Here is a 22,906-nt window from a genome sequence, read left to right on the forward strand (position 1 = left end):
CATGTATGCAAATATGGTCAAGGATTTATTCTGAGTCATTAGTTAATGTTTATTGAGTCCCTTTTTGAACCTTTTGTAGCGTGAGGAAGGTGGGGGCTGTTCAAGATATGCTTGGCCCCTGCACTCAGGAAACTGACGTTACTCAATGGCATGAGGTATTACAAGGCATGCCGTTAGGCAGTCTGGCCTTAAGAAGTGTGGAACGACAACATAAAAGTGGTAACTTCTTGCCCGGGCACCATACTGCCCGAAAGTTTATATGAGGTCCCCACTGCAGCACTCCAAGTTTGCCTTTTCTGATCTGGTCCATCAACCTCTGAGAACCGTGACTGCCCCTCTCTCTCCAAGATGGTGCGGAGTCCGGCCATTGCCCTTCAGGTCGGATGGGATCTACCTGCCCAACTTGGAGCAGCACTCGCGCTTTCCAGCTCTCGCGTGCTCCTGGCGCCCTCCCGAGACCAGGCGGCGGAGAGCGCCCGGAGACCTGGCCAAGGGCAGGATCCGCAGCGACGCCCGCCCGCCCGTCCCTCCGTAAGGATTTCAGCTCCAAGGGCGTGGCAGGGGAGGGTCCCCTGAGCCCCCGAAGACGACGCTCTGGCCCCAAGTGACCCCTTTGTGAGGGAGCCGGCCGTCCCTTGAGGCAGTTATTTGCAGAAGCGGAGCCGGGGCGCTGGCCGGAGGGCTCCCCGTATCCGCCTGCAGGGCCCCCCGGGCGCCGAGTTCTGCCTGGAGCAGGAGGACTGGAGCGTGAGGAGGGCGGGGGAAAGTTGGGGTCGCGGCCGCGGAGCCGGGAGCGCGGAGGCCCTGGACGGTGTCCGCGTCTCATGAATATGCAGGAGCCACCTCCCTCCCTCCGTGACGTCACGGCCGTCCCGGGGTGAGCGCCGGAGCCGCTCCGGGTCCGCGCCAGTGAGCGCGGCTGCTGCCGGCGAGCGAACGGCGCGGCGGCGGCGGCGGAGGCCGAGCGCGGCGGCGCCCGAAGCGCACGCAGCGGGCGAGGCGAGGCGTCCTGCGGCCCGGCGGGCACCGGGAGGCGCAGCCGGCGCGAGCAGTAGGCGGCAGTCGCGGCTGGTCGGCGGCGGCGGCGGCGGCGGCGGCGGCGGCGAGGATGCTGACTGGGAGGCTGTGCTGGGTGCCGCTCCTGCTGGCGCTGGGCGTGGGGAGCGGCAGTGGCGGCGGCGGCGGCGGCGCGGGCGGCCGGCGGCGCCGCCTCCTCGCGGCTAAAGGTGGGTGCTGGGGAAGTTTCCTTCTCTCTGAGGAGGGAGACGGGGCAGGCTGGAGGGTACCGCCGGCGGGGACCCAGGCTCGCGCTGGGTTTGCTCACCCTCCCTTGCCGCAGCTTCCCTGGCCTCGGTGCGCCAGGGATCCCCAAAGTGAGCGCGCCGCGCCGGCGACCAGAGAGATTCCACCTGCAGACACCCGCGCACCCCCCTGGGCGGGGTCCAGAGACGGAGAAGCGAGGTTTGGGGAGTCCGGGCAACTTTGGGGGGCCGCCTGTGCAGGGGTGGAGGAGTCGTGGGTGAGTCGCCGGCTCCCGGCCGAGAATGGCTCGAACAGGGCGCTGGCGCGGCGAGGAGAGGCAGTTGTCCGCTCCTGCCCCGAGGGAGGCATCAGCGGCGGTGCCTTCAAACGAGGGGGCAGAGCTCATCTCCCAGCTCAGGGATGGGGTGGAAACTTGTAGGCTCCAGGGGAGCCCGCACCCCGGCTCGCCTCAGGCTCCTCCAAGGCGGGTCTGGCTCCCCTGGGAACGCGCGCCCTCGGAGTGGGCTCCGGAGTCCAGAAGTGCTGCATGTGACTCTCCAAACTGCCTTTCCGACTCCGCTCTCGTTCAGGCGGGCCGAGGATCCCAATCTGGCGCTCCTCCACGCACCCTGTCGGGTTGGAGATCTTGACCTCCTCTCTCCTCCAGCCCTGAAAAAGCAAGATCCTGGTGAATGCCTGGCGCTGTCGGGAGACTAGGCTGGCGGACTTTGACAGCTGCCTAGGAAGAGCGAGGAGAAGCGCTGGGGTGGGGGCGCCTGGAGGGCGGATCTGAAACAGAAGGTCACATGCTTGCAGGACCTTGTGGAGAGAAGCAAGGGAGGAGCAAAGCGGGGGTCGGTGGCGGTGGGCGCAAGGAAGGCGGTGCAGATCTGGGCTGGAGCGCCCAGCTTAGTGATAACTTGTTGATTTTCTGCGCAGTTGACAAGGAGGGCGTGCGTTTGGTTTTGAGGGCTGTGGCCAAATCTGCCCGGTAACGTGGTCTTTGGAATCTTGTCCAACCATCATCAGAGGAGGAAGGGGTTTTCACCTGTAGGTAAAGAGGCTTCCTGTTAGAGGCAACCTGATTTGCAAGCTGACTTTGGACTATAGCTTACCAGTCAGGGAAGGGACGTATGTATGCCAGGTTTACTCATGGAAGGACGGAGAGAGTGAGTGGCAGACGGTTAGCCTCCTCTAGGCCTTGGGAATGCCTCTCTCTCAACTTGAGAGTGACAAATTTGATAATATAGTTTCTGTTTGTAATCTTTTAATTTTTTAGTGACATGGTTTTGAAACTACTTTATAACAGACATCCTATTTATTTTCAGCAGATTTTCCCCCCTGGTGCATACTTGAGAGGCAATTTCGTTTTGGGGAGGACAAAGAAAAACTCATTATGAAAATGTCTCAAACTGTGGTAAAGGAGTTAACTGACAGGAAAGGGGCATTCTGAGACTGTTGTTTTGGTGAAAACGAGAATAAAAAACAATGTCTGAAACTTTGCCTCCTTCACTAATGTAGACACTTTGTTAAACAGGCAAATGATGTATCTTTGAAGATTTTTCATCACTTCCTAGCAGAGCAAATGGTGTATTTATAAGCAGATGTTTACAAACAGAAGAGGTCACAGCAAGGGAAGGGGAAACACTTGTTTGGGATGAAGACCTGGTGTGCAAATTCACTGCGTTGTTCTCAGGTCAGAATGGGAAGCTTTGTAGAGATAAGGGAAAGATTAAAAAGGAAAAAAATCCAGATTCTCAATGATTCATGTTTATGTGAATAATTATGTTCATTTTAACCAACACTTTTCATGTCCTCACTTATTTTATTTTATTTTGTTTTATTTTTCCATGTCCTCACTTAGAATATATTTATTTTGTGGTGACAAGCCATTTGTCTTTCCAGTGTAAAAAGTTGATCGGTCCTGCAGAGTGAGAGGTGCTGACTCCTCGCTGTTCTTCCTTCTTTCCCCTTCTAACCACTGGGGGGCTGCAAAGAGCGCTGTTAACAGCAATTTTTTTTTTTTTTTAACAGACAAATGTGTAATATTTGATCAAAACAGAAACGTTTATTACGGCACTTTAGTTAGTATTTATAGGGCTGACTTTCCATATTACAATGCATTTGAATTTTATGTTTTCAAATCTCTTATAATGTCCGAAGAACATTTGACATAATAAAGGTATAGTTCATGTATAATGCTTCCTGCCACTGACTACCATTTCTAAGGTTCATATAATTATTCCCATCACTGAAAAAGAGAAAAATCAGGAAGGCTTGTGAATAAGATTGAACAAAAAATAGCTTTCTTCTCCTATACAATTCTGTATTCATGTGTCAAGGAAAATTGGGAGCGTAGTGTCAAGCTGCCTGGCAGAGTTGAATGCAACCTCTAGACGACTGTCTGGAAGCACGCCCTCTCAGCTTTGGGCTCATGTAAGATGTTGCGTCTGTGGTGCACAGCTTGTTCTGCCTTTGTGTTCCTTGCTTCTTGCTGTAGAGAACTGAATAGCTAATCCTGACAACTGTTTAGGGTTTTCACAGAATTACTGCACTTTCAGTGTAAACATGTTCCTGATTTTGGAAATAATACAGTAGCCAGGCAGTTATTATAACCCCTTTCCTTTACTCTCCCATATCTTGGCTATTCAAAAAAGATAAACACTTTTTGGATTCCTCGAAAAGACCATCTCCCATGTACATGTTTTATGAACAAAGCTGGGAAGATATTGTGAACCAAAGAGTCTCTGGGACAGAGAAAGACATGTCTTATCTCAAGTAAAGAAGACAGTGCAGTCTAGACAAACATCTTAAGGTTTATGCTAGATTTGGTGATGTATCAGTGGTCTCAGGTCTCAAGGACCTGATACACAGCTCTCAACATCCAGGCATAGGTTATTCAGGACAATATTGAGTATAGACCATCAGTTGTTACAGTGCCTACCTGTGTGCCCAGAGCCTGGCTCAGTGCTCTGGAGGATTCTTAGCAGATATCAGATGTCTACACCCCATGCCCATCTCACCTCTACCTTCTTTTGAGAGCTTTGATCTAGTTGGAAAGACAAGACTTTTATGTGGAGATTTTAAGAGAATGACAGCAGATAGAATTTGTCTAAAGTATAGTATTATGTGGTGGCGACACAGTCAAGGGAGATAGAGGTAGGAAGAGGGTTTGCAAAGGCAGCATTTGGTAATAGGGAGGGGAGAAGACAGCAAAATTATAACAGTAATGGTATAATTGTAATAAGTGCAGTTTATGGAGCCCCTCCTTAGTATGTAACAGGCACTGCGCTAATACCTTTACCTGCACTGTCTCTAAATTTTACAACCCATGAAGGACTGGTGCTAGCCCATTTCATAGATTCAAGAAACTAAGTCTGAGAGAGGGTCAATAACTTACCAAGACCAGTAGAGGGCGTGGTGCTGGGGTGAGAATAAGAAGGGTCACTGTGCTCAGCACCCCATGACTGTTCATTGGATAGTCTCCCTTTTGCTTTTAAAAGCAGATCTAGCCACCACAGTAAAGCTGAGATGTTTGTGTACCTGATTTCCTCGGGCGCCACTGTGGTCCTGCCCACAGCAGTAAGAGAGTCTATGGATGTTGTTCAAAACCTGATGGTGAGGTGAGAAAAGTGGGCCTTGCTTTCATCAATGAAAATCAGTATTCTTGCTTGGAGCGGCAACATCATCCTCCCTCCCACAGATTCAAAAAACATTCTTGCACATTCCAAATGGCACATTGCAGAACTTCCTGCAGGGATAAAGGTGGTATGGAATTTTTATTGTGAATTGTTCTAAATCATCTCTGGGCAAATAGCATATGCCTCCTGAGGGGTGTGACAGTTATTTCTCCAACCGAAAGCACAAAGGACCAAAAGCCTTTGGCAGTGCATCAGAGGATACACTGTGACCTGCCATCATCCTGAATCACCTGTGGTTCCTGGATGTGTTCATTCCTGCCCTGGATTCTCTGGACTGTCTTCAGGCTGCCCCGACTCCCACCCCACAAGACTGTGGCTCCCTCTCTGGCGTGCCTGTGCTCCTTGTCTGGCTCCAGCATGGCACTATGAGCCCCGAGGGCTAAAATCTGATCCTGATTCTCCCTGCATCTCTAAGGCCACCTCCATATCTGGCTTCCTGATGTGAGCTAAGCAGTCAGTAGTGATTGGCTTAGTGAATCTGATTGCCATACTGCCGTTTCTTGACATAGAGGTTTTGGATGTTTTCTTCTCTCCTACATGAAGTAAAATTTGGGTTTAGTAGCCATAGAAACCTCTGTTTCAATGCTGGCCCTGCCGCTTTCTAGCTAGATAATCTCACGCAAATTAGTTAACCCTTTTGAGCCTCAGTTTCCTTATCTATGAAATGGAGATACAAAGATCTGCCTTGCAAAGAGGTTGTCAGGATAGTGCTTATAAATCATTTAGCTCAGTGTATGGCATATAAACAGCACACACACATAATAACTAATTATTGATGACTTAAACATGGGGTTCTAGTTTCTGAAATTTGGTGGAAGTCTCCCTTTCTGATCTCTTGGCAATTTAATAACTTTGTTCCTTTCTTCTCTCATCTCAGACTCTGTTCTCTGTCTCTTTCTCTGTCTCCCTCTTTGTGTGTATGTGCATGAGTATGGAAATATCATATATAAATATAAATACACATTCATACACACACATTTGGATTGATTTGGACCCCTTTCACTGGTCTGTGTATGCCTTTGAGGCCAAGGCTTTCTTCTCATTTATCTCAAAAGCCTGGCACTTAATGCAGGGGCAGCTCAGAGTAAGGACTCAGCGATGTGTGTTAAATAATAGACATGTCTGCATGTGCCAGCACTGGAGGTGTAGAGTTTTAGTCTTCTAAAGAGCTTCTGTGGTGTGATTTGGGTTGTAAGGAAAGGTCCCCTGCTCAGTTAGCATTTTCCTCTCAGACCTCCTATCCCAGGAAGCAGAGAAGCATTCTTTTTTTTTTTTTTTTAAACAACTTCTGTGATGATGTATGTTTACGTGGAAGGAGGTAACTGATGCTATAACCAAATGACAGCTTGAAACAGACTATTATTTTTATTATGTAGTATCTAGCACTAATTGGACCCTATGGAAATAGTTCCATTGGAACAGTAGGTTTGAGGATGGACTATGAGAGGACTGAACTGGGGGTAGAGTGCTAAGCTGAAGACACAGGCATGATAGGACAGAGGGTCGCTGTCTTCATCAGCTGAGGCTGCTGTAACAAAAATACCGTAGACAGGGTGGCTTATAAACAACAAAAGTTTATTTCTGTAGTTCTGAAGGCTGGAAGTCTAAGATCAGGGTGCCAGCATCATGGGGTTCTGGTGAGAGCTTTCTTCTGGGTTGCAGACTGATGACTTCTCATTGTATCCTCACACGTGCAATGCAGAGACGGGAAGCAAGCTCTCTCATGACTCTTGTAAAGGCTAATCTCATTCATGAGAACTCCATCCTCATGACCTCATCTAATCCTAATTATCTCCTACAGGCCCTGCCTCCTAAGACCATCCCATTGAGGGTGGGGTTTCAACATATGAATTTTGGGGGGACAGAAACATTCATCCAAAATAGTCATGCTATGAGCTTTGGGAGAGCAACAGGCAGAAAGCCAGAGGGGGTACTGTTCAGAGGAGGATGCCTTGGGTGAGAGGCCAACCCAAAGATGCACTGGCCCCTGTTCTTTAGCCTAGTATCTATTTCTCAGTCTCCTGCTATTCTCTGTGAGGGGAACGAAAAGATAAAGCAAGTTCCAGATATCAAAGAGTTCACACTCTGTCTAGGGCAAACATCACACATGACACAAACTGTTGGAAAACTTGATAGCTTATGGGAAAAGAGTAGCTGTGCAGTACAGCCACTCAATCAGGTGTGTACTCTTATTATCCCCACTTTATAAGTGAGGAAACTGAGGTTAGGACAATTAAGCTCTTTATCTAGTTCACTCAGCTAGTAAAACAGAGCTGGGGTTTGAATCCACAAAGTCTAGTTTCAGAGTCTACCCCCTTACTCATTGTGTTAATGATTCTCGACCCTGGAAGCACAGCAGAACCACATTAAAAAGTTTTAAAATAACACCGATGCCTGGAACCCATGTTTTTGTAATTGCTCTAGGAAAGGACCTGGGATTTTGTTTAAAGCTCTCAGGTGCTTCTGATTCCCAGCCAAGGTTGAGAAGTGCTCCCCTTGACTGCTAACAGTTCCTCAGGGAACACTATTTCTTTGCATGGGAATAGCAAGCCTATTCCCAGGCCCCTCTGTATTTTGCCACCTTTAGTTTCTCCTAGCAAAGTACCTATAGCTTTTCTGTCTCCTCAGGCAGACTGTGAGCCCCTTTAGGGGAAGCATCCTGATCACCTCTGTGTGACCAGTTCTCAGAACTGTCCAGGGTCCAGAGTGAATGTTGAGTATTGAGATAGTGACTATATACCACCCATGCTGGCTATGAGTCATGAGTCCATTGTGACTGTGCATGCACAATTTTCCCAGTCAGCGCCACTTTCTGCCTTTGGTCACTGGTAAAAACTACTCATCAGGCCGCTCCTCTTTAGTTATCTGACTGTCCTTCTAAACCAGTTACAGCATTCACTTTGTAAAGATTGAAAACAGTTCTACAGATGAACCACACCAAAATGTGTGAAGGAGTCAGGTCCAGCAGATGCCACTAGAATTCTCACTGAGAAAGGCTGTAAATGCCATTCTCATTGCTTCTAAAAATTCTGAATTTGGACTTATATTTTGCCAATTAAAAAAAAAAACATCATTTTTGTGACTTCTGCTACTTTGCATTTATATAGTTAAATCTGTTGCATTTATATAGTTAAATCTGCAGTCTTCAAACAAGCCTGACAAGAAAATCCCTATGGAACATGAAGTAAAGGTGTGGTCTTTAAGTCATGTGACCTGGACCCATTGATCAGTGTGAGGTTTCGGGGAAATCACTCAGCCCTTTGGGATCTGCTTTTCCATGGGCAAAAAGGACACAACGGCACCTCCCTCCTCTACCCGAGAAAGTTTTGAGTATCTATATGGAAGTGGCTCTGAATGTCTTTTGAAAGGATAAAAATGCCTAAAAACTAAGTTGATCAGATTTAAGAAATTTATATTTAGACTTTGGGAATCAACGCCCCCAAATAAAACCCTTCGGTCTTTATACTGTCTTAGCAATTTAGTTAATTATATTTTCAGGAGAAGTTTGAATTTAATGTTAAGTCCCTTCCCAGCTCTGTGATGTACAGCCTGCATATGTCACACAGCTGGTGGTCACCATGGTTATGCAGCAAATGCAGCAGTTGAGGGCCCATAGATTTTCAGGGAAGAACCAGTCAAAACTATTAATATTATGTCAAGTTGATATGTCATTTTCCAATTTGCATGGATAACTGCATTGCAGCAAATTAATTAAAACAGATAAATGTTAATCTAAAGCAAGTCCCCTAGTAATTAATGAAATATAACCATTACAGGGGTGTTTGATTTATTATTTTAATTTATAAAATGCTGAATTCTCCTATAAAGTTAGATATAGTAATAGGAGAAGCTGACCCATATACAGCATTAGGAAAAATAATCTCATTTCTATAAATTAATCACTCTCTAAAAGGATATAGTTCATTAACACCATGAACTGAAAGTGTTAGATGTAAATTAGATTAACCTTTTTAGTGACACTTCCATTTATATTGCATATTCTCTTCAAACTCAAAGCCACTTTACATATATTAATTCAATTAACCCTCCCCAGACCCTTGTTAAGTAAGTACATATATCAAAGTTGGAAGGGAGGAGAAATGAAACCCTTCAAAATTATTGAAGTCCTGGTTTTAGGATGTATTATTTATGATTTCCTCTGCAGTAGTACAGTTTATCCTGGACTTATGTAGCTTGAGAACATGATATTCAGGCTTTCTCTCTAGTGCTTCCAGGAAACACTTAGCATGTCATTTCATACCTGAAGCCAGAGACGCTTCTTTCTGCCTCATGCTCAGGCCAAATGATCTAAGGAAACTTCTGCCTTATTTCATAAAATGCACCCCAGCGACTCCAGGTTGGGCTGTTGACAGGAAGTCTTCAAGTGGGTGTGGGTGATGAGAACTTAGTGCTCCACTGTTGCATCCAGAGGGTCATCTTCCCCTGGGCCAGCTGCTGCTCCCACTTTAACGTATTTCCCTTGACCATGTGCACACAGAAGACACTGTGACAAGACTTTGGGAATGCTTTCGGGAGAAGAAACAAGGAGAGTAGGGAGATGGAAATGGGCCCTGACCTCCTCACCTGGGGTCTGTCTTTAGGCCTGCCTGGGTGGAGTGCAGAGATCACTGTTCCTTTACCTGCTGGATTGGAGGGTGAGGGCCTGAGAGAAGGATTTGTTCTCTGTCTAGCTCAAAGCCTGTTTCTCAAGAACGTTTCCTGAGTGAGGAGCTGGATCTTCTGCTGTAGCTTGTCACCAGGAATGCCCTACCTCCTATGGCAGCCGTACCTGTTTGTAAGACTTACTGTCATCACTCCAGTCCTTTTGGAGATATGCACATAGGGGAGGAGAAGGAGGGGAGCTTGCATTGTATAAGCTTATGGAGACTCAGGGGAGGAGACTCTAAGCAAACACACAAGCCCAGGCAGTTGCCCTCTGCTCAAAATTCCTCTGTATTGCATCATTTTAAAGTCTGCATTTCTTGGCTTATGTCAGAAGATCCTTAGTTGGTGCCTACCTGTTCCTGGGCTAGAAGGTGAGCTGTATGAGCAGAGCCCAGCACCCGGCATAGTGCCTGAGTGAGCACCTGAGTGAATCCCCTCTCTACATGTTCTCTTTCTCCTCACACTTTAGTCCCCACCCTCCGGAAGGAACCCAGTTCCCTGTCTTGTGAGGCCTTCTTATGTCCCTGTTCCGATGCACACGCTGCTCCATTTGCCACCCCACTTTTGCCCTACCTTGCAGCCTGGCAGCTCCTCTCACACTGAGAGCCCTCTTCTGGGAATCCATCCCTTTGCACCCCCTGGCCAAGGGAGGTGTCCTTTCTCACCCTCATTACACAGCTCCCATATAGACTTTCACAGTGGTAGATTGTGTTGTCTTTACCCACCTGCCTGCCCCTCACTAAGTTGTGCATTCCTCGAGGTCAGGGTCTGTGAGGTCCTAATTCCTGTGTCTCCAGATGTTTAGGGTATAGTATAGCGCAAGGTAAGTGGGTGAGTGATGGTTGGAGCTCCCCAGAACCCAGTTCTTTGCTTCATGGAGGGTGTGGGGCTGGGATGGAGTTTTCCTTGATCCATCTTTCTCCTTTCTCTCCTGGGTCCCCAGTGCCCATCTTCTCAGTGCCAGCACACTGGAGTATGGATGATGAGCAGGAGGATTTGGTTAGGAAAGGTCAGCATAATAGGCTGGGCACTGGCGGTCACTGGCATGAGCTGGTGCATTCAGGGACGGGGAGATGGAGCCGGACTGTGAGCAGGTGACTTGTTGGGTGTGATACAGGTTAGATAATTCAAAGCTAAACGGCTCAGGGCCTTGAACCTCTGAGGCCAAAGATTCTGGGAGCCATTTCCAGGCTGTATCTCTTTCTGGTATAATTAATGTAAATGAACGTTCCCATTGATGAAATAGCTTAGTTGGAGCTCCCTCCTTAATCTGTAGCATTGAATACCACACATTTGGGAGAAATTCTACTGTCACTACTCTGATGAGAATTTAGCTGCTGGGGGTCTAACACTCTCCCATGTTGCTCTGCGGATCCTTGTTGTTCTTGTCAGCATCCTCTTAAACCCCAGATCCTAGAAGTCCTACATATATAAGGCATGCTTCATTTTCCAAACAGGTCATTAAAAGCGATTTGCAGTTTGTGGTATCAGATACATGTGATGAGGCCCGTGGGGGTTCTGGCAGCATAGCTTGAGAGCAGACAATCAGGAAGAGCTGTTGACTTCTGGCTGCTGAAGTTTCCAGGCTGTGTATGTAGTCCACGGAAAATGAGCAATAGGAATCTCTCCAAAGTCAAAACATTTACTTCTGGCTATACTGGTTCAGTTCTGAGCATTAAAGCTGTGACACTGCACGCAGAGAAACACTGCTTCCCATCCAACCCCACACCTAGAACTTCTGAGGCTGGTGGTAGGAAGGGAAGCTCCTGGGGTGCCCCCGGGGATATGAGCTGTGGAGGTGAATGTGGGGCAGGAGGCTAACAGCCCTACCTCTGACCCTGAAGGCCCTCTTCTCCTAGGAGTGGGGTTTTTCTGTGAATAATGCTGCCACTTCCTCCATGGTCTGGGGTAGGGACCTGGACAGGATAGAGCTGCCCGCTTCTCATAACTCTGGCTCAGGTAGGAACACTTTTCCTTTTCGATATCAAGACTGGAGCTTCGACCCAACAGAGTTTTACTCAAGTCTCAGGGTGCATAACAAGGAAATAAATAGAAAGGATTATGAATCTAGACTATTGGTTTTCATCCCTATCACTACCAATCACCCCTTTTTACAACATATTTTTTGTAGTGCTCTCATTATTATCCTGAAATGAAATTTACTGATACTGTTACCTGCTCTTATACATAATTTAACAAATCAGTGTAATGCCTTGACTGAAATTTAAAGGAACTAAAAAGAAAATAATCCAATAATAAGTCATGCTTAGGCCGAACTATACTAGAGGAAGTAGAGAATTAGATGCTTGCCGTGAATTCCACAGCTACAAATGCAGATGGAGCCAGGTGTGTTACATTGGCAATTCAAATATCTTGGGCAGTATTGGGGTGCTGTGATGTTTAGAAATGGTGAAATACTTCTGGTGAAGTCGAAGTATACTGGCCTCAATTCACAGGATGATTGTATTCCTGGAAACTCAAGGTTTATTAAAACTACATGAAGAATATTTAGCTGACCCAATCCAGGGCCCCTGGCATAGTAAGAGATCTGTGGAGCTCTAGATGGTGTGCTGGGTGATAGTCAGGGCAGTAGGTGCCTGGACACCAGCAATGTAAGTCATATACTCACTCACTTACTCCTTATTTTAAGAGATACTAAAGATGGACTGAATATGTGCTTGCAGACCGAAATTACCTTAAAGGGTAGACAACTTCCGCAACTGTAGTCTTTCTGGGGACCTTTCTGGGGAAAGGGGGAAAAATGCCACCAGCTGGTGGACAGCTGAAAAGATTGCCGTATGCCACGAGACGACCTTCTGAAGAATAAAGCCTTCCCAGTGGGGCACATGTGTTGGAAGACCACATTGAGCCCATAAACCATGTGCTGGGACATCATTTACCAGTGGAAGAGAGGGCTGGTAAGCATGGAGACAGTTACGTGTGGAGACATCTCTTGGTCTTTCCCCTTTCCACAGGCAGAAGAGCAGAGTAGAGAGAAGGAGGAGAGAACAGACCACATCATAAGACTATGAAATGCATTCTCTTTGCAGGGGTTGGGGGAGAGTAGAAGAGCTTTGGATCAGGTAGGAGACTGAAGTTTAAAAATGAACTGGATTAAGTGTTTGTAACCAAAAGGGAATGAAAAGCTGTGGAATTGGACTGGAGTATCTTTAAGGCAGTTGCCACCCAATGGGAAAGAGGAGCTTGACATAGCACGGTAGGGGGCAAAAATAACATAATTTCATGTTTAGAATCCTATGGATGAAATTCCAGCAAACTGGCTAGAGTATTTATTATGGTCAGTACTGATATTTCAAAGATAAAACACTGTTCTCTTAGACAGGAAGTTCTTCCTTAGTGTTCTCATTGCTAATTTAGAGAGGGGAGAGTTTTTATTTTGTTTTGTTTTTGATCCCTAGGTGTCTGTCATTTTTTCCCCTGTTCCCTCACATGAGCTTGAGGTGTTACCAAGAAAGAGGCTGAATTGCTGAATTGCCAGAGTTTTAGTAACTTTAGGATGAAAATGCACTTTAATATTTTGATTTAATGGGGAATGGTATATCCCCTCAATAAGTAGTTCAGTGACATTTGGCAGTTCCGTAATATTTGACTTGGAGTTGAGTTTATAAAAATTTCAGTCCAACAGTAACTTCAGGGCACTAAGGGATGTATGTATTTCTGAAATGAGAAGACTAGGTTGACATTCTGATTCTAAAATCAACATCTTCTCTGATGCGTCACCATATTTTCAATTATAATGGACGATGAGCTGTGAATTTAAAATCAGCTTCTCTCCAAACCCTGCACAGACCCAGCTTGTGTGGAATAAGGCAGGAGCCTGGGCGGGAGGGGAGAGTTCTCATGCCTCCTCTTCCAATTCAACTTACCAAAATGTTTCCTTCTCTGAGATTGTGTTGGTTTCTAACCTCCCCCTCTCCCACCGCATCGGTTCCTTGGGGATTTTTTAGAAAGTGGAATCTTTTCTACTTTTGTGGGAAATTTACATCCTGATTCACCTGAAATGGTTGAACTTGGAAAACTCATGGCAGTAAAAGCCTGAGGTTCTATGAATACCTCTTACAGGTAGACAAAAGTATTTCTAACAACAAATTTGAGGGGTAAAACAGATGTGTAGGGCATGGTGTTTTATTATCTTCTTCACATTTCAGGATAAGTTTAGAACTTCTCTGTTTGTTTCACATTTCAGCATTATCTCACTTTCCAAGTAAAAAAAATGCCTTAAATTAATTACATCAAGTTCTAAATTTTGGCATTCTTAGGCAGAAATTACGGTCAGGAGTTACACTTGGGCAGTTCTTGGATGATCTGTTTTAGTGGAGTACTTGTCATAACAAAACCAGATCTGCGATAGCCTCCTATTCTACCCATAGGCCGCCCAAGGTAGGGAAGGGCCAACCTTGTTCTCCACCCCATTTGGCTGGGCCAGAGGAATGGAACAGCTATCAAGTTAGGTTGAACCTGCTACCAGTGGCTTAGAATTAGGGGCCTCCTTCTCAGAGAGGATGTTAACTCCAGGCTGGGCCGTATAGCAGGCCTTGTCCCTGTTTTCAGGATGCATTGCCACCTAACTCAATAGATGCAAGCTGGATAGAGACTAGACAGTAGCCACAGTGTGTGGAGGGGGCGATTGTGTGCCTATAGATAGTGGTTGTAACAGACATTATCTATGTTCTGCCCACATTTCCTCTGCTCCTGCCATTTTCATGCACTGAGGCCTACTGCTCTTTCCTGAGATCACCTCCCAGGTAAACGACATGCACTCAAACCCATGTATTTCTGCGGGAACCGAACTGAGGAGAGGGATGAACAGGATGAGGTAGTTTATAAAGTACTTGCTGTGCTCTCTGTGGACTCTTCTGCTCCCCTCTGTGTAGTAAACCTTATTTGTCAGAGTCTGAATGCTGAGGTTCCTTTGCATATTCAGCCAGACATGCTTGGCAGCTGTGAGGGGACATTTAGAGGACTCAGCTTACCTTTGACAGGTGGATCCCTTCACTGAATTTTGAGTACTCGTGAGCAACACTTATACTTGCCCTCACACCCACCTGGGGTCAGGAGGCTTCTGTGCGACACATGCACTGTGCAGGTGGGGCAGCAGGGGCAGGCACTGGGCCTGGTAGTGGTGGCGCCTTTTCTTTGGGTGCAGGACTGTGAGTTACCCCAGCTCCTTCCCAAAGATCTGGGCTAAGGCAGGCACCCTCCCTTCCGGGGTGAAATGAGTTGAATTAGGCTGAGTGCCGGCAGCATACATCATCCACACGTCTGGGGAAACACTTGGAGCCTCTGATCACAGTCAGATTTCTCAAGTGTCTATTTTCAGCATTTTCCCAGAGCACCTATAAGTGAATTTGCAAAGCAGTTACCTCTGTCTGTAGCGCTTCTTTCTCTGATGTAGAACAACAGCTGGCAGAACTAAAAACCTCTCCTTACACCCACCTCAGCTTGCCCATGGGTGTGAATTGCTGTGGTCATTCATTTATTTCAGGTAAGGAACTGAAAAATCTGATTGATACAAATTCTGCCCTTTCTCTGTGAGACTTAGAGCACTGAGCCATTGTCAGCTGAGCAGTTTGATGTGAATTAGTCCATCAGCTTAGCTTTAGTCACATGGTCCAGTTCAAGTGGATGGGATTTAGTATTTTTTATTTTTTCGACAGCCAAATAACTTTATTTCAGAGGTGAGTGTTATCAGCATGTAGAATATGAGTAAATAGGCCATTTCAAGCACTGAGTACATCTGATTTACTTAAAATGTTCTCTTGATTCTGGGTGGTTGACTGATATGTGGTGTATGAATCCTGATTTGCTGTGTAAATCCTAATTATGCCACTTAGAAGTCATGGGATCTTGGGAAAATTGCATAACTTCTCTGAGAGTCAGATACCTCATTTTTAAGATGGGTATATTAAATTGTAACTTAAGACACTGTTGTCAAGATAAAGTAAACACAAGGACATAAAAACTTGTCATTCAAGAGGCTGGTGTTCTAGTTATCTACTCCTGTCTAACAAACTATTCTATAACTTAGTGACCTAAAGCAGTAGCCATTTTATTATGCTCACAGATCGTGTGGCTTGAGAATTTAGATAGGAGAAGGGAAGTAGCTTGTCTCTGCTCTGATGCCTGTGGCCTTGAATGACTGGGGGTTGGTTGGGATCATCTGGAGGTTTCTTCAGTCATATGTCTGTTGCCTGGGTCAGATGACTCAAAGACTGGGCTCAGCAGGGGCTACTGACCAGAGCCTGCACATGGCCTCCACATGTGGTTCAGTTTCCTCTCTGCACGAAGACCCCAGAGCAGTCACACTTCTTACCTGGTGGCTTAGTGCACAAAGTGGAAGCTGCAAGGTCTCTGGGGACCCAGCTGGATCTCTCTCCTAAATTATCTAGTGGCAGGTCCTTCTCACCTCAGGTGTTTCTCTCACTAGATGATGACTTGCATTTTCTCCTTGATTCTATTTGTTCTTGACTTTGGCCTTAGCTACAGTGATCTCTACTCTCCCATGGCCCAAGAGAGAAAGGATGGGGAACACACTCATTTCCTGGGCAATAAGCCTACAGCATACTCTATGCCGTGTGTGGTATGTGCACTCTAAAGGAAAGTTGGGACCCTGTTGGAGGTTAGAGGGGGAGGGGGGGTCGGTGACAGGGTGGTAAGACCCTGAAGAGAATTACCCCCATTCTAGACACTTTACACAAATCAGCTTAGGTCATCATAAGGATTCTGTGATGTGGGTCTTCTAACTTCCCCATTTTATAATTGAAGAAGCTGAGTCTCTGAGAGCTTTAGTAAATCTGTTAAGTAGTGGCAATGAGATTTGAAGCCAGATCTGTCTGACTTCAGAGCTTATGCTCTTAATATTATTATGGTATGCAGCCTCTCAGTGGCACGTTTTCATATTTTGTTCTCTATTTATTGTGCATTAATCATTTCCCTGACTCCATTCTGTATTCATCGAGGGCAAGAGAGTATCTTCTCTTGTTTTCCCCTCCTATGCACATGGGAGTCCCTCAGAAGATAGCACTGGGGCTTGGCAGAGAGGCCACCACCTCCTTTCAGGGGCCCGACATGGCGATTGTCTTGTTAGCCACAACAGTTGGGCTTCCGTGGATTGAGAGCAGGGAAGGTATTGTTGTTCATACCATAGCCACCAAAGAAAATTTTGTCCTAGTTTATTCTGAAGTATTGATTTTGAAATTGAAACACAGAAGGTCTACTAAAGAATGTCCCATTTGGAAAGAGCTCTCTTTTTCCCCTGTTTTCAGGTTAAAAGCAATAACCATGAAGCAAACGGAAAGAAAACCCTCCAAAGAATACTGTGAATGGCTCTGACAGGTTAAAGCTGCTGGATAAATGCAGAATTTACATGACAAAAACCTGAGCACAATGCTGATTGTCATTCACCAGTAATAGGGTTCCTTGAAAAGCTAAAAGTCTTAATTAAAAAAAAAAATAACATTAATTTATTTTTGCTGGGAAGTGTCCTTTTGCCTTAGGACCTACTCAGGCTAGAATATTGCTCTCCCTAAACTTCACCAAGACTGGATCTGCTTCATCCTTGACTTCTCACCCCTCTTACTCGTCTTGCTTTAGCAGGCTGCCTAGAGTATATAGGCTTAGGTGAATGGTGTCCATTGGAAAGTCAGTTCTCTGCCCTCAAAAAGATCTAAGTTTTGATGGGAAAACTAACATTCTGACAGATTAAAATATTAAATAATGATTCTGGACAGGAGGGCAACACAGGCATTGAATGAGGCCGGAGAGTCAGAGATGGTGATCAGAGGAAGTGATGCCTGCTTTGAGCAGGTGACCCTCAGTGCCTTGGGGCCACCCTGCTTTCCAGCTTCATCTCCTCCTCCAGCCTGACACTTAGAGCCCAGAGGAGGAACCAGGTGTTTCACCCTCCGGGCAGCACCACTTTCTGTCCCTGCAGGACCTGGGATGCCCTGGGATGCCCTGGCCTCCTTATCCACATGACCTCCATCCCAGATTTCCACTGGTGGACGGAGATCAAGTCTCCTCCTCTGGGACTTTTCTATGAAGCTTTACATTTCTTTTCCCATAATTGTGCCAGACTCTACCTGTATATATCTCAATTAGAGTTCATGCAAATCCTACTTTTTTTTTCTAATTTGAAAAGCTGGATTTGCTTATGCAAAGCTGGATTTGCCTACTAGATAGTAAAGTGTGTAAAGGGGCAGGGCTCACTGTCATAATCCATCCCTGTTTTCCAGGTAACTAACTGTTGACTGGACAAAAGAATAAATGAATGTTGATTCAATGAGATATCTTAGATTGTGTGGGGCCCTGAGAGTTCTGGAGAGGGTCAGTGGTACCCAGTAAAGGCCCCAAATCAGCAGAGAGCATGTGCTATATTAGGTACCAGCCCGTTTGCCATGGGCTTCTATCTGAAGGCCTGGGTAGAAAGAACCGAGATACCCTTTCTAATGTTGGCCCCATGGCACTGAGCTTAGGGGGCTGGGCTAGGGCAGGAAACATTCTCAGGCACTCAGAGTCTCAGAAATACCACCGGAGCCCATTCGTTAAAGTCATCGAAGGCAAGCACTTTCTCTTGTTTTTCTGTTTCTTTTTTCCTACCGTGTTACTGCCTGTGAGGAATTCCTGCTGCTGCCCACCCACCAGTGGGGAACCCCATGTTTAATATTGATCTATACAGCTGATGCAGCCAGGGCTGTACAGAAACAGGGTTTAGCCAGGGCTCCCAGGCTGCTTGCTCTGCTTCACAAAGAAGGCCTGGGGCCATCTCTCTTTTACATGGCTGGTCAAAGCAAGTACCTGCTCTTGCCTGATTTGCAGTCCAGATGCATTGTTGCCACTGGACAGGGATTTGGCCACCAGAACTCTTGCCCAGTGTCTCTTAGAAGTCTGTGATTGCAGGACTATCAATGAGGACTAAGAATATTTCAGGCCCATTCTTGGGTGGGCCACAGAGTATATGTTCACACCTCCAGCACTTGCCCAGGAAGTATGGGAGTGAGTTATGTGTGATCATTTTTTTCCTAGCTTTATCTCTCTGCTCTCCATATCTCCCCTTCAGTAATTACTTCCCTCCTTTGGCACAGCACACATTTCTGTACCAAAGACTGAAATCCATTGTAGAATGTGGTAGGACGTCAATGGATGAAATAATAAATTTGATTTTTTGCCAGGATGACATGCTGAACTTGAAGACATGGCTGGCTATGATATACTAGGTGGGAATGAGCATTGGGATAGGGAGATCCACTAGGAACCTGCAGAGAAACATACCTGCAGCCTGTGTTCCTTCTAAGGAGTGTGTCTCTGTAGAGTCAGGATTAGGCAACAGTTTCACGCAAAGGAAACCCAACATTGGGAAAATAGATACTCTATGAACCATTATGCCAGCCCGTGAAGTCTCCATAAGTATACTATATTTCATCCATTCTTGGACAACTATTGTTTTTTAAAATATTAACATCTCTGATATCAAGATGGGTCTTCTAATTGATAGTATCTTAGATTTGATGAAATGTGATAAACGACTGTGTCTTTGCTATCAGATCATCCTACCCTTTTGATTCTTGGCTCTGTATGATAGGGGAGTGTGTTCCCCAGCTGCCTTGCCAGTTGCTTCTGGTGGAAAACTAGAGAGTGTGGATAAGGGAGAAGCCAAAGTATTTCTCCCTTTCCTTCTCTGCCTTGGGAAATCTCACTGCTGCCATGCATCTCCTGCCCCTGTTGATTCCGCTCCTGTAAGGGAGGCCTGGAGCCCTACCTCCTGGGACCTGATGACTCTGCTTCCTCTGTTTGTCCCTTCAGTCCTGGGTGGTAGTGGCTTCCCATTTGCCGTTTAGCTTTCTTGTTTTCCATCACTCGGGTAACTGATTCTTTGCATTACATTTCCTCTCTTTGAAGTACCCGATGTAGTTACTAGTTTCCTGGTTAGATCCTGACTGATACGAGGATACACCATCACAAGATTAAGCATTGAGGGGTCATTATTTCTCTTCCTCAAATCTCCACATCCTATTGAATCTGGTCAAGTTAAGATCACCCATGGTCCCTTTGATGCCAGCCTCAGAAGATTCTTTGAGGTGTGTAGCATTTGAGAGTGTAGCAATCCCTGTTTGTTGAATTTCTCTGTCCTATTTCTTGGGACATCTATACCTTCTTTTCCCTTTGCTTATTGAATTTCCTCAGTTTTCTTTGCCCAGTAATCTCTTCTGTAACTACCTTAAATGTTGAGTTCTACAGAGTCCCAGGGTCATCCCTCTGCCTTTTTTTTTTTTTTTTTTTTTTGATTCTACTTGCCCACACCTATGGCTGTAAATATGACGTCTGCAGCACGGAACTATCTCCCAAACTTTCAGACAAAACATACTACTATTCTCAAGCCACATTCTTTGGGTTGTCTTACAGATCCCTCGAATTCAAACTATCTTTGTCTGAACTCACCTTCTCTAGCCATACCAGTTCATTCTCCTATTCCCCATCTCAAAGGACAGAGCCGTTTCCATCCTCAGATCCAGACTCAGACATCAGGAGTTATCCTAGACTCTTCTCTTCCTTTTACCTCCTAAACCCAGGTGGTTTCCAAAATCCTATATCTGGTGGTGTGTGTAAATATTTAACAACTGGCTCTCTGGGAGAGGGGTACCTCTCTGATTAGTAGCATTTGCCTATTTCTTTAGTGTAAATAGTCCCATCATGGCAGTGATTTCAAGCTACCAGTGTGACTTCACTGAACATGAACTTGGGAAGTAATGTGCATATTCAGTTCTTGTAAGCTGTTATGAACCAGCTCAGCAAACCACTGCACTATTTCCAGCCTCTCATTCCCATCTTCTCTGTCTCATCCTAGTTCAAAACCCTTTTGATGTTTCCTTACTGCATTTTCAGTCTCTTTCTCCTTTTAGGCATCCTTCACCAGATCTGAACATATCAAACCCTAATTAAAAAACTTTGGGAGTTTTCCAACACCAATGATAAAGTCTTCTTGGCATTGGTCATGGAAGACATGACTGAGTCACCAGTTTACCTTTAGCATTCCTTCTAGGCTGAACACTGGGCTTGAACCACCAAGGGACCAGTACCCACCTGCTGACTCTCTTGACATTTTGCCTTTCTTTTTCTTCTGTACTGTTCATCACTTTAGCTATTTTAAGTATTCATCCATTTGCTTGATGGACTATGTGTTGATGACCATGTAATATAAGAAGCCGGGGGCTCATTCAGCTTTATATGTGGGAGCTGAGGGATTCTTGAGATAGGGGGCAGATCTCCTCAGTGTATCAATCATCTTGGATTGCTGCAAAGGCTCTTGTAAAATAAGTTATAGTTTAGCATCTTTGGTCTTGAAAAACTGAAGATATAGTCTCTAATATAACATATATTCTCTTGGATATATGTTACATTAGAGAAAATGGATTCAAATGTATAGCCAACCTTTTGCCTAGTTGTTAAACCCTTCTTTCTAGAAATAATAAGAATTTATTAACATTTCTATCTGGGTTGGGTAGTGGAGATACAGAGAAGAGCAGAACATAGTCAGAGTTCACAGGCTAATGTATGACCATGGAGTTCCAGTACTTCTGTCAGTTGTTCATATAGGGGAGTCAGGGAAGGATTCCTGAGATTAGTTTCAGCCAAAGTCCTACAAACCTACCACCCACCTCCTTGGGCTCTTGTTTTCTTGTTTGATTAAAATAGGAAATGACTCTGAAAAGCTAACTATGTATAGGAACATGATATGGCATTATTATTAATTTATCACTATGTGTGTGTGTATGTATATGTGTGTGTGTGTGTGTGTGAGGGAGGGAGGGAGAGAGAGAGAGGGAGAGGGAGAGAGAGAGATAGATAGAGAGAGGGAGAGAGAGATCCTGCACCCTCAGCTCTTTCCTAGATATTATGGCAAGATGGCAAGGTGGGGTGTGAGCGACAGGGGAGGCATAAATGAAGGAAAAGACCCCACCTCTGTCTTCAAGGGGCTTACACTCAAAACGTGGATAGAAGTGGAGTTTTCACAAGACATAGAACAAAATTAGGTGACAGCATATGGTGTTCATCAGTTGGTTCTCTAGGTGATCTAAAAGTAGGGAATGTGGATTCAAGTTATAGAGTGGCAATTTGCAGTGAAGACATTTCTACATTTTCACAGATTAGAGAAATGCAATCTGGTTTTAATCTTTATAGCAGAGCTTGCTTTCTCAAGAAATAAGAAAGTCTAGAGAATTTCCTTGAATATGGCTTATTTTATTTATTTTCTAATTTAAAAAATACATTCTCCTTGTAGAAAATTAAGGAAATGCATAAAAGTAGTAACAACATTTAAAAATTTGCATTAAAAGATTAAAAATTACTGATATTCCTCATCACTCAGAGATAATCCTAAAAGTATTTCAGAGATTTTTCTATGCATATTTTTACATAATTTAATTCAAACTATATATGCAATTTATATCTTGCTTTTTTTCACTTAACATTATCATGCAAGTATTTTTCCAGGTTATTAAAAACTCTTCATAAGCGTTGACTTTAATAGCTACATTATATTTCAATATGTGAGTGTACCACACTTTATTCAAGCAGTCATTTTGCCACATATATTAGTGGTTTCCACTTTTTTCATTATAAATAATTCTTCAGTGAGAATTTTGCGTCTCTTTTTATGTCCTTAGGATACAGTTGTAGATGAAGTATCAAAGAATTAAGGATATTTAAGATTTCTGATAAGTTTGCCAAACTACATTCCAAGAGGGATCTCTTGTTTTATATTTCTGTTTATATCCTATTTCTCTATTATAATTTTCTTAACAGGTATAAGTAATAAATAATTAACTGCATATAATTAAAGTGTACGGTTTGACAAGTTTTGGCATACATATACACCCATGAAGCCATCATCACAACCAAGATAATGAAAAAATCCATCACCTCCAAAATTTTCCTCGTGACTCTCTACACCCCCTTTCTGTTACTCCTCCCCACCTCGCTTTGCTTTGTGTCACTGTAGATTAGCTGGCATTTTCTAGAATTTATATAAATGGAATTCTACAATGTATACTCTTTGTCTGGCTTCTTTTACAAGGTATAATTATTTTAAGATTCATCTGTTGTAAAAAAAAAAGATTCATCTGTTGTAGCATGTTTAAATAGTTCATTCCTTTTTATTACTTAATAATATTCCATTTTATGGATGAACCACAGTTGGTTTATTCATTCAGCTAATGGAAATCTTGATTGTTTCCAAATAAAACTGCTATGAACATTCATGGACAAGTCTTTAGTGAACA

At 44.8% G+C, this 22,906-nt stretch overlaps 1 protein-coding gene across 3 annotated transcripts in view; it reads left to right on the forward strand.

The window, feature by feature from the left end:
• The first annotated feature begins 914 nt into the window (after nucleotides 1-914).
• Nucleotides 915-22,906, forward strand: part of CLSTN2 (calsyntenin 2) — a 574,723-nt gene continuing 552,731 nt past the window's right edge. For 2 of the 3 annotated variants that reach the window (XM_039837305.1, XM_039837303.1), the window contains exon 1: nucleotides 917-1,226. In XM_039837305.1, coding sequence (XP_039693239.1) covers nucleotides 1,109-1,226 — 118 coding nt within the window. In that variant the 5' untranslated portion in view covers nucleotides 917-1,108. Of the gene's footprint in view, nucleotides 1,227-22,906 lie in introns of all 3 variants that reach the window. The other variant, XM_039837304.1, reaches the window with a different exon arrangement.

The sequence above is a fragment of the Pteropus medius genome, unplaced genomic scaffold, assembly GCF_902729225.1.
Source record: "Pteropus medius unplaced genomic scaffold, Ma_sr-lr_union100, whole genome shotgun sequence".
Classification (NCBI taxonomy): Eukaryota; Metazoa; Chordata; class Mammalia; order Chiroptera; family Pteropodidae; genus Pteropus; species Pteropus medius.